The 14,896-nt window shown below is 39.5% G+C and overlaps 1 protein-coding gene across 1 annotated transcript in view; it reads left to right on the plus strand.

Moving 5' to 3' along the window:
• Cbx1 (chromobox 1) overlaps nucleotides 1-11,218 on the plus strand; it is a 19,092-nt gene extending 7,874 nt beyond the window's left edge. The window contains exons 2-5 of the mRNA XM_015495534.2: nucleotides 4,166-4,342; nucleotides 4,909-5,086; nucleotides 5,895-5,989; nucleotides 9,702-11,218. Coding sequence (XP_015351020.1) covers nucleotides 4,203-4,342; nucleotides 4,909-5,086; nucleotides 5,895-5,989; nucleotides 9,702-9,846 — 558 coding nt within the window. The 5' untranslated portion in view covers nucleotides 4,166-4,202 and the 3' untranslated portion in view covers nucleotides 9,847-11,218. The remainder of the gene's footprint in view (nucleotides 1-4,165; nucleotides 4,343-4,908; nucleotides 5,087-5,894; nucleotides 5,990-9,701) is intronic.
• The last annotated feature ends 3,678 nt before the right edge of the window (nucleotides 11,219-14,896 follow it).

Raw genomic sequence — 14,896 nt, forward strand, 5'->3', positions numbered from 1 at the left:
AAATAAAATAAAGCTATTGTGTCTATCTACAACTAAAAAATATTTTTTAAAAAATTGACAACATCCTAAGTTATATAAGTAAATAAAAGTATTTTTTGTATATTTTGTCCATAAAATGGTATATTATGACAGAGTTGAAATAGAAAATTTTAAGGAACTAGGTCAACAATACATTGCAATGTATAAAAAGGCAAGTTCAAGAATTGTTATGTCTGTTTTCACATTTGTAGCTATGTTTATAGAAAAACAAAAACATGCTTTGATGTTTGATGGGCCAGGGAATTGGCGGGGTGGGGGTGGGGGGGTGGGGGAGTGCACCAAGGATTGAACCCAGTGGGACTTAACCTCTGGGCCACATCCCCAGCCGTTTTTATTTTTAATTTTTATTTACTTATTTTTGGAGGCGGTTTACCGGGCATTGAACTCAGGGGCACTCACTCCGCTGCTGAGTCACACCCCTAGCCCTATTTTGAAATTTATTAGAGACAGGGTCTCACTGAGTTGTTTAGCGCCTTGCTAAATTGCTAGGGCTGGCTTTGAACTTGTGATCCTCCTGCTTCCACCTCCCAATCCAAGCCACTGGTGTTACAGATGTGCACCAGTACCCCACTTATTTTGTATTTTGAGACAGGGTCCTGCTGAGTTGCTTAGGGCCTCACTAAATTGCTAAGACTGTCCTCTAACTTAGGATCCTTCTGCCTCAGCCTCCTGAGCCACTAGGATTACAGTTGTGTGCCACTGTTCCCAGCAGGCCAGGGAACTTTTGATTTCCTGTATTATGTATTTTTATAATCGAATGTGAACATATATATTATTTATTTTACAGGTAGATAGAAAACAAAAACAATGTAATTCTAAACAAAATGCAAGGGCTGGGGTTATGGCTTAGCGGTAGAGCGCTCGCCTCGCACCTGCAAGGCCCTGGGTTCAATCCTCAGCACCACATATAAATAAATAAAATAAAGTTATCGTGTCCAACTACAACTACAAAAAATAAATATTTAAAAAAGTGCACCTATTGTTTTCTGATACTGTGGGTTGGAAATGAGGTCTGGGTGCCTGTAATTTTTTGTTCTTTTTCCCTTTGGTGGTGGTGGATAGTATTGGATATTGAACCCAAGGGTGCTCAACTCCTGAGTTACATTCCCAGCTCTCTTTATTTTTTTTTATTTTGAGACAGGCCTGTAATCCCAGAGACTAGGGAGGCTGACTTCAAACTTGTGATCCTCCTCCCTCGGCCTCCCTAGTCTCTGGAATTACAGGCTGATGCCTCTACACCTGACTTAGATACTTAAATTTCTAATTAAACAATGGCTAGTTGAACTTGTGGGTTCTATTCCTTTCCAAAAGCCCACATGACTGTTGGTAAAGGAATTTACTCTTTGGAGGTAGGTGCTGGAGTGAGCTGGTTAAGAAATCTTGGAAGGAAGTGGGAGTCTGTTTTCTTCATTTTTCCTCTTCTTGAGTTCCTCTTAGGACAATGAGCAAATAAGTGAGTAAAGGTGAAATTCAAGAGAGCTGGGCACCGTGGTGCATACCTGTAACATCAGTGACTGAGGAGGCTGAAGCAGGAGGATCACAAGTTTGGGGTCAGCCCCAGCAACTTAGTGAGGCCCTAAGCCACTTAGTGAGACTCTTTCTCAAAATAAAAAATAAAAAGATCTGGGGATGTGGCTCCATGGCAGGGTGTGGCAGAGTGTCCACAGCTTAAGAAAAAACAAAGAGGGGACTGGGGATGTAGCTCAAGCGGTAGTGCGCTCCCCTGGAATGCGTGAGACCCGGGTTCGATCCTCGGCACCACATACAAACAACGATGTTGTATCCGCCAAAAACTAAAAAATAAAATATAAAAAAAAAAAAAAAAAAAAAAAAAAAAGAAAAAAACAAAGAAAGTCAAGAGTGTTGTTGTCTTTTTGAGATGGCTTCCCACTATGTTGCCCGGGCTGGCCTTGAACTCCTTGGAAGAGGTTATGAATGTTCCGTAACCCATGCTTCCCTCCATCTAATAAAAAAAAAAATTGTCTGTTTCCAAGTGCAACTAATATAGAGAATTTTAATAGGTCTTGTTATCTAAAGATGATTGTCAGTTTATTTTTCTTAGCACTATAACCAAAGACTCCCCTTCACCTGACTGAACAGAAGCAAACAAGGAGTGGTGCTTGTTTTGGGGGAGAAAACACTGCTGTGTAAATAACTTCCTCCAAACTAGCATTCAGAGAACATTGACCACCACCACTACCCACCCACTGGGGATTCAGTCTATTGGTATTGTGCTGCTGAGCTAGCTCCCCAGCCCTTTTATTTTGAGACAGAGTCTTTCTTCTACATTGCCAAGACTGGCCTTAGACTTGGGATCTTCCTGCTTTAGCCTCTCAAGTCACTGGAATTATAGGCATGGGCCATTTCCCCTGGCTCCAGAAACATTATTTTTTGCCGCTCCACAAGAATTCAGAATATGTTTATTCTGAAAAAGTATTTGATTTTTTTCTTACCAGATATTAAGTTTTAGGTAGGCAGGAACCATTTCTTACTCTCTTGAATCTCTAGCATTCAGCACAATGCCTGGAGTTTTCTAGTAGCCAAACAAATGTTTGTTGTTTAAGTCAAGCATTGTTCGAAGATGCTGACATGGGAATAACTCATAAGAATGTAAACTTGAACATCAGTAAATGGTATAACTGATTCATAATAAAGATCCTGATATTTATGAAAAGTGTGATTATTGTGTGTAGATGATGTGTGAGTGTGTGTGTGTGTGTGAGTGTGTGTGTGTATGTGTATGCCAGTTTTTTAAAAAGTTTTTAGGAGTTCATTTCTTTCCCTCCCTCCTCCCACCTTTCTAGTTGGGGAGTTTCGTATTATCTTCAACTCATTCAGAGTAATAATCCCTCTTCTTGTCTTGGATTATCCACCATCTTCTTAATTCTTATATTTGATTCTGGGCAACTTCCATACAGTTCTAGATTTTGACCACTTTTGACCACTTTTGTCTTATTGATATCTTACAGCGCCATCTGCTGACACAAATTGGTAGTTAAAGGCTTTAAGCCCACCAGAAAATAGATTTATAGGAAACTAGAATTATAACACTAAAAAAAAAAATCTTAGATGTTACCCAACTTGTATTCAAAAAAGAATAAATTCAGATTATATTTGTGATAGTTACCTTTCTTTGCCACTCATGTATATTTGTTGCATTGCTCCAGCTTAAAGAATTTCATGGTCATTCTGGTATTTTTGTGTTCCTCAGTTTTAGAAATATATGATGAGATAAATTAAATAGAATAAGTTAATAAACTTGTGAATTTTTATGGTATTATTCAGGAAAGACAATATGAAGAATAAGGGCACTTTTCAAAGGAGTATTTTAACAGTACAGAATGGGTTTGATTTATATGTACGGAAAGAAAAAAATAAAATAGATATTCCAATAGGAACAAGCTGTTTCCCACAGTAAAAATTCAGATTTGGCATCATGATGACAGGAATTCAGCCAGCCAGGTATGATGGAACATCCTGTAATCCCAGCAACTCAGAAGGCTGAGGCAGGAAGACTACAAATTTGAAGCCAGCCTCAGCAACTTAATGAGACACTGCCTCAAAACAAAAACTAAAAGGGGCTGGGGATGTAGATTAGTGGTAGAGCACCCATGGGTTCAATCTCCAGTACCAGGGGGGGAAAATACACATACATCAAACTTATACATATATAATTTTCTCACCCATACTTTTTCCTATTCTCTGGATGAATTCCTCACCACACCCTGGTTCTGGGGACTGAACTCAGGGTTTCTTTATCACAGAGCTACATTCTAAGCCCTTTGTATTTTTCATTTTGAGAGAGTTCTCATTAAGTTTCCATGACTGACCTTGAGCTTGGGATCCTCCTGCCTTAGCCTTCCTGGTTGCTGGGATTACAGGCATGCACCACCATTTTTTAGGATTGCTTTACTTTCAATTTAATACAGTGTTTTAGACACCATGCTTTATGGTAAGCGGTATCAGGAGTTCTAAATTAGAAAGAATGGGTATAAAAGTTTTAAATGGATGTGCAAGAGTTAAAGAAGTTTTGCTATGAGATTAGATGGGGCTAACATTCTAGCTAAACATCAGAAAACTTCAGTCAAGTGTCCTGATTTCCTTTTTATTTTCTTTATCATTTTAGCAGCGTCACCCTTTACACCAGAAAGCTGGCGGGCGCTATGGGGAAAAAACAAAATAAGAAGAAAGTAGAGGAGGTACTAGAAGAAGAAGAAGAGGAATATGTGGTGGAAAAAGTTCTCGATCGTCGGGTTGTAAAGGGCAAAGTGGAGTACCTCCTAAAGTGGAAAGGTTTCTCCGAGTAAGTTTCATTAACACAGGTAAATTTGTCACCAGCTATTTGTCAGGAGTTTTGTGATTTGTTGCCACTAATTCTGTGATGGATACGTTTTGACTCAGTGGCTTATAGTCTGATGAGGAATAAACCCAATAAACCTATGGGCTGCACAAAGTGATCCAAGATTGAGGTTTCTTTTTTTCTCTCTTTTTTTTTTTTTCCATTTTGAGACAGGGTCTCACTAAGTCACATAGGGCCTTGCTAATAAGTTGCTGAGACTGGCCTCAAACTTGGGATCCTCCTGCCTCAACCTCCTGAGTTGCTGGGATTACAGTGTGTGCCACTGCACCCAGCGTAAGATTGATTTCTGAGGAGCAGTTCTGTGTGTGGCTATAGGCCAGTCCACATTTGCAAAGAAAAATAATCTTTGAAGAGGTCAAGTTTCTAAGCTTTCAGTATACTGAAAAGTCTCCCACACTCCAGGAAAATTCTTTTCCAAGGACACCTGCTGTCCTCCTCTTGTGCTTGTCCTTATATGATTTTGGTTACTCTGAGTAGAAAATATGACTCTCTTTGCCTTCTGGTTTCAGTGAGGACAATACATGGGAGCCAGAAGAGAACCTGGATTGTCCCGACCTCATTGCTGAGTTTCTACAGTCACAGAAAACAGCACATGAGACAGATAAATCAGAGGGCGGCAAGCGTAAAGCTGATTCGGATTCTGAAGATAAGGGAGAAGAGAGCAAACCAAAGAAGAAAAAAGAAGAGGTAAGGCTAGAAGTAAAAATTTTCACTATCCCAGAATTTATACTTCTATCAAGCCAAAGTCTAGATAGATAATTTTAACTTTTCTTGTCCCTCTTGAATTTTAGCAGACATCTCTTCTCAGTCCTTCTGAAATCTTAGACATGCTAATGCTTGCAGAATGTTTGGGTTTACTCTTGTGAAGCCCCACGATCTATTCTTAACTTTTTCTCCATGATTCAGGAACAATATTCGTAGCATTTATTGGGGGCAAATAGAAAGGCAAGTGAATTCATTCCTGTGAATAGCTTTTCAGTATTTGATCATTAAAGATTGAAGTAGTTATTTTGACTTATTCAACACCTTAAAGTAAATGCCTTTGAGGATGAGCAGATAGTTGTAAATATTTATTTTACAACTATGTGTATCCCTTTTCACATATGGAAGGACCGCAAGCACTTCAAACCTCAATAAAAAGGATTCTTAAAGGTTGTTGCTTGGAATCAAAGTATTAGTGAAATATTGACAGAGGAGTTTATAAGCTGAGCATGCAAGTGCACACCCTTAATCCTAGAGATTCAGGAGCCCAAGGCAGATGAATGGCAAGTTTAAGGCTAGCCTGGGCAGTTTAGCAAAACCCTGTCTCAAAATAAAAAAGGCTCTGAGGGTGTAGCTCAGTTGTAGAATTCCCCTGAGTTTAACCCCCAGTACTACAAAGAAGAAAGGGTGCAGGGTTAGTCTGTGATTACATTACTTACAGATACTGGAGTGACTTTATTCAGGATAACAGTTCCATATAGATAAAATTGTTCTACCCATCTGGTTTTTACAGTCTGAAAAGCCACGGGGCTTTGCCCGGGGTTTGGAGCCGGAGCGGATTATTGGAGCTACAGACTCCAGTGGAGAGCTCATGTTCCTGATGAAATGGTGAGTCTGCCAGTGGCTCTATGTGGTTGTTTTTTTCCTTTTCCCCATCTGTTCCATGCCAGAGGAAAAGAGTTGGACCTTCGAAATTCCAGTCGCCCAGTTGTGAAATCTTTAAGATGGCATAGTCCTTCGATAGTGACCCTCGGCCTGACTGCCAATCCTGGACACTCATGAGTTACAGGTAGGGGCCCTTAGGATTCTCAGATCTATGCGGGGTTTTTGTTTTTTTTGGTTTTTTGGTTTTTGTTTTTTTGTTGTTGTTTTGTTGTTTCGTTTTTTGGTTTGTTTTTGGTTTTTTGGTTTGTTTTTGGTTTTGTTTTTTGGAGATAGGAGAAAATCTAGAGAGCTTTTGGGTAGGAATCACATCGGTTCTGAAAATTAAAAGGAAAGAATTATGAAATGTGATAGGACCATCCTCCCCCTCTTCCACTTCCTTAATGAGGATCAGGCTGGCCATAGGACCACAGTGTCTGTTAAACTTTTTAAGGTTGGCAGACATTGTGAGTAGCTTCTTCCTCTGTAGATTCTGAAATTCCAGAATTAGCCAGCAGGGGTCAGCAAGTCCCCTTTACTATTACTGGGTGTACTATAACCTGCTATTTTTAATTGTAAATATAAACACTAGTGGTAGTAATACAGATATGTGTCACTTAACGACAGGGACACGTTCTAAGAACTCGATCATTAGATAATTTCATTATTGTGCAACCATCATAGAGCATACTTACACAAACCTAGATGGAACAGGTTAGTTACTTGATATGTCCTGTTGAGGCAGTCAAGAGACAAAGCTATGTGACATGGCATACTGTTCTACAGGAAACTTTTTTTATAAATAGGAGTACATGTAACACAATCATTTATTACCAAATATTACATGACTGGCAGCACCGTGGGTTTGTTTACACCAGTATCACCACAAATACATGGCTAGTGGGTTATGCACTACTATGCCGCTAGATGATAAGAATTTTTCCATGTACCACTATGATTTTACGAGGCAACCTTTATATATATGTGGTCTGTCATCGACTGAAACATCATCATGCAGTATATGACTGTACTCCATGAAACAACTAATGAAGTTACTCGGAATCTTAAGAACTATATTTAATCCCAAAATTCTCTACAGTTTTCCTACTTTCTGCCCAAAGGGAAACCTTTCTTTTTATTGCTGGTTGAAAATGCTTATGTCTACTTTTTTCTCCAGAGTGGATCTCATTCATTGTTATTAAAATACAAAAATAGTCTGGGCGCAGTGGCACATGCCTGTAATTCCAGCAATGTAGGTTTACAGTGGAAGTTTCAACGGGTGTGTATGTGTATAAATAAACAAAAGTTAGGGCTGAAAGTATGACTTGGTAAGACTCTGGGTTCATTCTTTACCACCAAAGGGGGAAAAAATTGTTGGGGAATAATTCTAAACCCTTGTCAATAAAAGCAGCATTCTCAGGGTTTTGTCCTTGTGCCTATCACCTCTGAAATTCAATCCATACCAGTTCTTCTCCCTTAGAAGATGGTTGGAGAGGCCTACCTTTAACACCACCAAAGAAAGGCCTATGTCACAACTAATCCTCTATTTTCTTTTTGTGCATCCCCTAGTTGCTTATTAATCTAACCCTGTTTTTATCTGATTTTATTGCTAGCCTGTTGGTACTGGGGATTGAACCCAGGGGTGCTCTACTACTGAGCTATATTCCCGGCCCTTTTTATTTTTTTTCTTTTGAGATAGGGTTTGCTAAGTTGCTTAGGGCCTGCTGAATTGCTGAGGCTGGCTTTGAACTGTATTCTTCCAAGTCAGGACTCTGCCCCCCAAGCTGCTGGGATTACAGGTGTGCACCACCATACCCAGAATGGAAAAGTTCAATTCTCAGGTGTTGTTTATGGGGAAAAAGACTTGATATTAGGAGTTAAGTCTAGCTAGAATGTACTTTCTCTACATGAGTTTTAGTAATCTACTATCACTATATTGCTTAAGATTGAATTTTTTTCTTTGGTTGATACACTACTGTGTCCACCAGTTAAAATTGGATGCTGATTATAAAACCAAATTTAATTTAAAAAGTGATTTTTTTCTGGGAGTGGAGGTGTAACTTAGTGAGAAATTGCTTACCTAGCATGGGAAAGGCCCTGGGTTCTATCCCCAACACCACAAAATGGGGGGTTGGTATTGGAAAATCTGGGAACAGTGGTAATTCCAGCAATTGGGGAATCTGAGGTGGGAGGATCACAGATTCAAGACTAGCCTCAGAAATTTAACAAGGCCCTAAGCAATTTAGCAAAATTGCAGAAAACAAAATAAAAAAGGTTGTAACTGATGAATCACCTCTGGGTTCAACCCTTGGTTCCCAAAAAGAGGAGGGGGGAAAAAACATAAAAAGTGATTTTCATGCCAGTAACAGTTGGCACATGCGATGTGGCTCAGTGGTTGAGTGCCCCTAAGATCAATCCCTAGTACTAAAAAAAATAAATAAAGTGATTTTCCTGGACAGTGGAGATAGTTGTTCATTTCTGAAAACAGCAAATGGCAGGGATGCTGCTGGGGATTTAATCCAAGGGAATTCTACCACTGAGGTACATCCCTAGCACCTTTTTATTTTTGAGAAACAGTCTTGCTAATTTGCCCAGGCTGGCCTCGAACTTGTGATCCTCCTGCCTCAAGGTCCCTAGTTGTTGAGATTACAGGTGTACACCACCATGCCCAGCTATGAAAATTGCAAATATGTATATGCCTGTGAAGTGACTTACTTTACCTTAGAAGGCATTGTCAGCAGAGGGCAGCTTGCTTCATATTACCCATACTGTTACAGTCCATTTCCCTCTCATTCTTTTGATCAAAAAACCTACCTTATCAACTTATTCTTCTCTGGTTCCATGGGGCTGTGGGCTCCAGTTTCCTGTTAGGTTTCTGGAGGTTTGGGGTAGTACTTTGTAAGAGATGCCATCATATATATGCTGCATGCCCTGTGCTACTTCCTTACCTGGGATATTTCCAGTGACTAAAATATAAGAGTTTACTTCTAATTCCCATATAATGTGTGTGATTTTCAAATTTTGAAACACTCTAAAATTTGTAAAAATTAGAAAATTACACAACAGCCTCTCTTTAAACTCCCATGTTGAAGCACTGTTTAAAGACACCTGCAGGGCTGGGGTTGTGGCTCAGTGGAAGAGCGCTTGCCTGGCACGTTCGAGGCACTGGGTTCGATCCCTAGCACCTAAATAAATAAATAAATATAAAGGTATTTACAACTAAAAAAAAAAAAACACATGCAGGTTGTATATGGATAGCATTTGGTAATGTCAAACAGTATAATTATGAGTAAGCAAGAAAATGCCAGATTGGTATTAAATCCTGTTTCAAAGCCAAGATCTCTCTGTGGCCTCATATTTGATGAGATGTGACTTTTGGAACATGTAGTAGCATCTTTCTTCAGAAATTCTAGAGTCATACCTTTTTTTGGCCTTTCATAGAGGTTCAGTGTGATGGATTCAGTCAGTTGACCTTGCTTTTGACAAATCCCCAGAGAGGGTTTTCAATAAGGGAGGATTTCTGATGTCACTTGACTGATAGCTGCCAATAAATGCTGCTTGAACCACATTTTCACCCTTCTTTAACCTGTTTCTGGAATTTATGTTTTTAAAGCCCTATCTCCAAGTTAAGTGGCTACCAGCAGTTGGTCTCAAAGTCTCTCTGTGCTTTGTTCTGCAGGAAAAACTCTGATGAGGCTGACCTGGTCCCTGCCAAGGAAGCCAATGTCAAGTGCCCACAGGTTGTCATATCCTTCTATGAGGAAAGGCTGACGTGGCATTCCTACCCCTCGGAGGATGATGATAAAAAAGATGACAAGAATTAACTCTTCTGAGTACCAGCCCCTGTCGCCTGTGACTGTGGGTTTAAGTGGGGAGGGAAGGAGTTCTACTTGTCTTGACACCATAAAGGTGGCTTGAGAAGATGTCCTTTGAAGAAACAGTCTAGTTTCTGTGCCCTGCAGCAGCCCAAGTGCTTTAAAGCCGTTCCAAGCTGTATAGTTTGCACACCCATCCCAGTGGAGGGGAAAGGGGTAAGTGTTTCAAGGCAACCCATTCTGCACTTTATTGAGAAAAGCAAAGGGCCTTCTATGAAGGACAAAATTTGCAGAATTGGGTGTGTGGGAAGGCAAAAAATACTGTTGATCTTCAAAGAGCATCTCCACAACCCACAGCCTTTCTTCCCAATAGTGTTAATTCTGCATTTTTACAGCGTAGCATGTGTGTAGTTACTGGTGTATTATTTGGGGTGGGAGGGATTAGGCAGGGAAGAAGGGAGATGCATAGATCATTTTCTTTAAAATTTGGGGCCTGACTGGGTGAAACAATGGAAAGAACGAGTAACTAATGATTTGGTTCTATGTCCAGAATATTTTACCTTATTCAAAAAAAAAAAAAAAAAAAGTCATTGGCACCATAAATGAGGACTGTGAGAGACTGTTTAAAAGCTGTGAAAGCCTGAAACCTATAAGCCAAGGTGTTCCCTGCCTGAGTTAATGTTGTTCCCCACAAAGGACTAAGCCAGTTCCTAAGTTACCAAAGCTGCCATTCTGGAGATAGAAACTGACTGAGGTGGGAAGGTCTTTTATTGGAGAGTATACACAGGCAGATTATTCTGTCTTAGAGGTGCTAATTCTTGCAATCAGACAAAAAGACCCTTTCTTTTCCAATTATGAACTTATAAATAAAATCAGCTTGTCCATTTAAGCCACTGGCTAAAGTACTAGGGGAGGGGCCAAAGGGGTACAGGAAATGGAAGAGTAGGGAAAGAGGAGGGCCCACACTCGGGTTGGTTGGTAACTGTTGGAGCCTCTGCTTTTTAAACTTTGAACTCTGAAACCATAAGTGGCAGAGTTCAGTCACTGACAGCACAAGTTTCATTAGTCAATTCAAAGGTTGAGTGGTTTCAAAAGCCCTGGTCTCAGGAGATTAGCTTTCATATTGGGGCAGTGGTTCACTTTAAACACATTGTTTAATTTTTTTTTTTTTTTTGAAGAAAAAAAATATTTTGAATTAACTGATACCCAAAATGCTGTCTTGAATCATGAAATCAAAGTTCTTGATATCATCTAGACCTGCATCTAGAGCTACATTGTAAAATCTTTTTAGGCATGTATTAGGTTTCTGTGAGATTTTTCTTTAAATGTAAACTTCATACACACTGTCAGTTTTTGTCTTAATAAAACTATAGATTTATAATCCCTGATTTCTGTCTTGATTAAGTCTTACCACAAACCTTTCTTGCCTTTTTATCAGCCTGTTGGAGATGGCTTCCACACTTGGATGGTTTTATTTCTTGAACACTATACTGAAAATCTGATGTCTGGGCTTTAATTTATTTAATAACTACTTATTGAGCTGCAGATATTGTAAAAATTGTCATTTTTTATCATTATTGAAAGTTTATTTATTAAGCATTCTGACCAGATAACATTTAAAAACTATGATATATTTGGAAACATGGATTTTATGAGGTAGGTTTAGGTCTGGCTCTGGTATGTAATAGATTGTGTGACATTTTCTAAAAATCACCTCCAAAATTTTCAGGAACCAGCACTGTGTTTGAGCATTGAATTGAATGATCATTTGTTTCTTACTGTTATTTTCTGCCTAAAATTTTACAGCCAAAAAGGGACTGGACTCTTGTCATTTTTAAAAAAGGAAATTTCTCAGTGGTAGAACACCATACCTAGCATGTGTGAGGTCCTGGGTTGGGGAGAGTAGGGTTTTCATTGAGATCAGATCAATGTAACAGTTGAGCTTTGCTCACCAGTACTAAGCATTGGTTTCAAATAAACTGATGTGTAGGTACTTTTTTTTCAAACAGCCTCCTAAGGAAAGTTTTGGGGGAGATGTAAGTTAAGTTTTTGAAACTGGAGACCCTTTCTGTTCAGAGGCCTGAGTGTGTCCTTGTAGGTGACAGCACAGCAATCAGTGGCTGCTGAGAGTTTTGGTAAGATGGGTAGAGGCATTCTGCGTATGGATGTATGAGTGTGTTTTGCTGGGCTAGGCAACTGAACCCAGGGGTACTCTGCCACTGAGCTACATCCCATCACTTTTTTGAGACAGGGTTGCACTGAGTTGTCCTTCAAACTTATGATCCTCCAGCCTCTGCCTCCTTGGTAGTTGTGATTATAGTGCCACCACTCCCAGCTTCTGGATCTGTTCTGTACCATCAGATGTACTGAAGAGAGACTGCAGCCTTGATACATATCCAATGGACAGCTATTCAATTTTAGCTGTTTGGACTCAACTTCACCATCATTTCTGGCATTTCTGACCTGTTTTTAAAACCATATCATTCTTCAGGAAAAACATTAAAATTGATGTGCATGCAGTGAATGCTGAGGTGAAGATGAATAATTCTTATTAAGTGATAGTTGTGGCCAAAATGTTAGAAATAAATATAAAAAGACAATTTAAGAAAATTTTTATTTTGAAACAGGGTCTAGCTAAATTGCTAAGGCTGGGCTTGAATTTACAATACTCCTGCCTCAGCCTACTGAGTAGCTGGGATCACAGGTGGTGCATCACCTTGCTCAGCTACAAGAGATCTTGTCTGCTCTAGGGAATGTTCTCCAGAAAACCTTTCTTGGGGCAGTGTAGAAATGTGCATTGGCTGGCTTTCATGATATTGCACCATCATAGACCACTCTTGTCCAGGAGCTGAGGAGGAGGTATATTATTACCTTGGTTGCTACTAGAAAAGCTTACTAGTAAAAATCTTGCTCCTGTAGTTTCTTCAGTTGAGCTTCTATTTAGTATTTTAAGTGGACAATACAACCACAGAAACACCCTTTTAAAACTGACAGGACTGAGAAGTGATGGTTTCAGTTTCTTCATTAATGTCGTTTGAAAGGTTTTGTTTGCTTTTGTGACATAGGGGACTGAACTCAGGGGTGTACTACCATTGACCCACATCCCTAACCCTTTGAGGGTTAAGGGATGTGTCTGGGTCTAGCTAACCCAGACAGGTCTTGAACTTACCTCAGCCTCCCAAATTGCTTGAGTTACGGGCATGCATTACCACACCCAGTTTGTTTGAAAGTTTTGATCACCAATTTTAGAAGTAGCTGAATTTTTATTTTTAGAAAATATATTCCAGAACTTAATTTTGTGGTGGCCATATTCAGCTTCGATTTTTAAATTTTGTGCTCTGTACGTCTTTATGGTCTATGGCATTGGGAATCTGTATTATAAAGCAGTTATTTCTCTTATAGTAAAATGGGAAATAAGATGAATTTGCTACTCCAGAATATTTCAAAACTGGAACTCTGAAATCCACATCTAGCTTTCAGTGGTAGTTCCAGATCCTGAACTAGGGAGTAGGATTAATCTTATATGCAAATAGGATCTTCTCATGAGGATACTCTCACTTGAAACTTACAACTGATGGGACTAAACAAAGGATAGGCTCAGGGTTTTCCTCACTTAATAATGGGCTGTGCGCTGAAAAATATATCATTAGGTGATTTCTTAGTTGTGTGGACATCATAGAGCATCCTTACCCAACCTAGATGTAGTCTATGTGGTATAGACTGTTAGATATGCAAGGCTGTCATCTATGTGATGCATGGCTGTACAAGTATCACTATTGAGCCAGTATTCAACCTGGTACAAGAGTCTTGGCTTTTGGCATAGGAAGCTATAATCAAACAGATGCATTCTAGTGTTTTGGTGTGGGATTAAAGAGATTTGGCAATTAAGATGTCAAGATTGACAGCTACCAGTCTCTCTGGATTACCTTGGATTGGCTCTGTGCAACAGGGAAGTTTTCTCCAAAAGTTCCTGTTTATCTATCATCTCTTTCATGGATAACTTAATTGTGGTCTTGTAAGCTTCCCACTGAATAAACTGGTAACTGTTAAAAGCAAGTAAAATCTGATAACTATCTTGCTGGGATGAAAAGCACTGTAGGCCCTACACTGTGGGGGCAAGCAGAGTGGTAATTAAGGCAGTTTTTTTTTTTTCTTTTTTTGCGCTGGAGATTGATCCCAGAGGCACTTGACCATTGAGCTGCATTCCCAGTCCTCCTTAATTTTTGAGACAAGGTCCAAGTTGCTGAGGGTCTCACTAAATTGCTGAGGCTGCCCTCAAATGTACAATCCTGCAGCCTCAGCCTCCCAAGTCTCTGGGATTACAGGTGTGTACCACCATGCTCGGCCCCCAGATACATTTTTAAATCTTAGATGACTTTGACCAAACCTGCCCTGTTTGCTGTTTACATAGCCTAAGGTCAAGCTGAACAACTCAGGAGGCCTGGCTCTGGGACATTAGCCCCTTTTTTTTTTCAGTTACTGCTTCAGCCCCTAATGAGGATTGGGAGATTTAATCAACTGTTCAATCAAACTTGTGTTTAAAACAAAAGTCAGAATGTTTAACTCCTTTCTTAGTTGAAATAATAAAGAGGGATTGAGTAAAGAGTGATGTACAGCCTGTCTCAATTTTGCAATTTAAGTTAGGTTGAAAAAGAAGCAGCTTTAAGACCTGTGTTGGTATTTTTATGTACTCAGCAAGGAAAATGAGGGCTTCTATCCAGCTGACTTTGAAAATAATCCTCTTTACAATGTTCTGTCCTCCACTACAAAGTTGGAATCAGAGGCAAGGATGATTGACTTCTGAGTAAGAAAAGGTGAAAAGGTAGTGATTTTTTGGTACACTGGCAAAATGACAAATCATAGTTTTCAATTCACTTACCAGATGGATTAGTGATAGGAAAACAAGGCTCATCCACTCCTGATGATTTAATCATGTACATGGGTTCTGCCACATTGTTTCTACCTGACTGGGAAAATGGGTTCTGGAAAGGCAGATAGTACTTGTATTTGTGTATCGGTAGCATCAATAATGGGAATAGAATTCTTGCTCTTCATCTGT

Source organism: Marmota marmota, unplaced genomic scaffold, assembly GCF_001458135.2.
Source record: "Marmota marmota marmota unplaced genomic scaffold, marMar, whole genome shotgun sequence".
Classification (NCBI taxonomy): domain Eukaryota; kingdom Metazoa; phylum Chordata; class Mammalia; order Rodentia; family Sciuridae; genus Marmota; species Marmota marmota.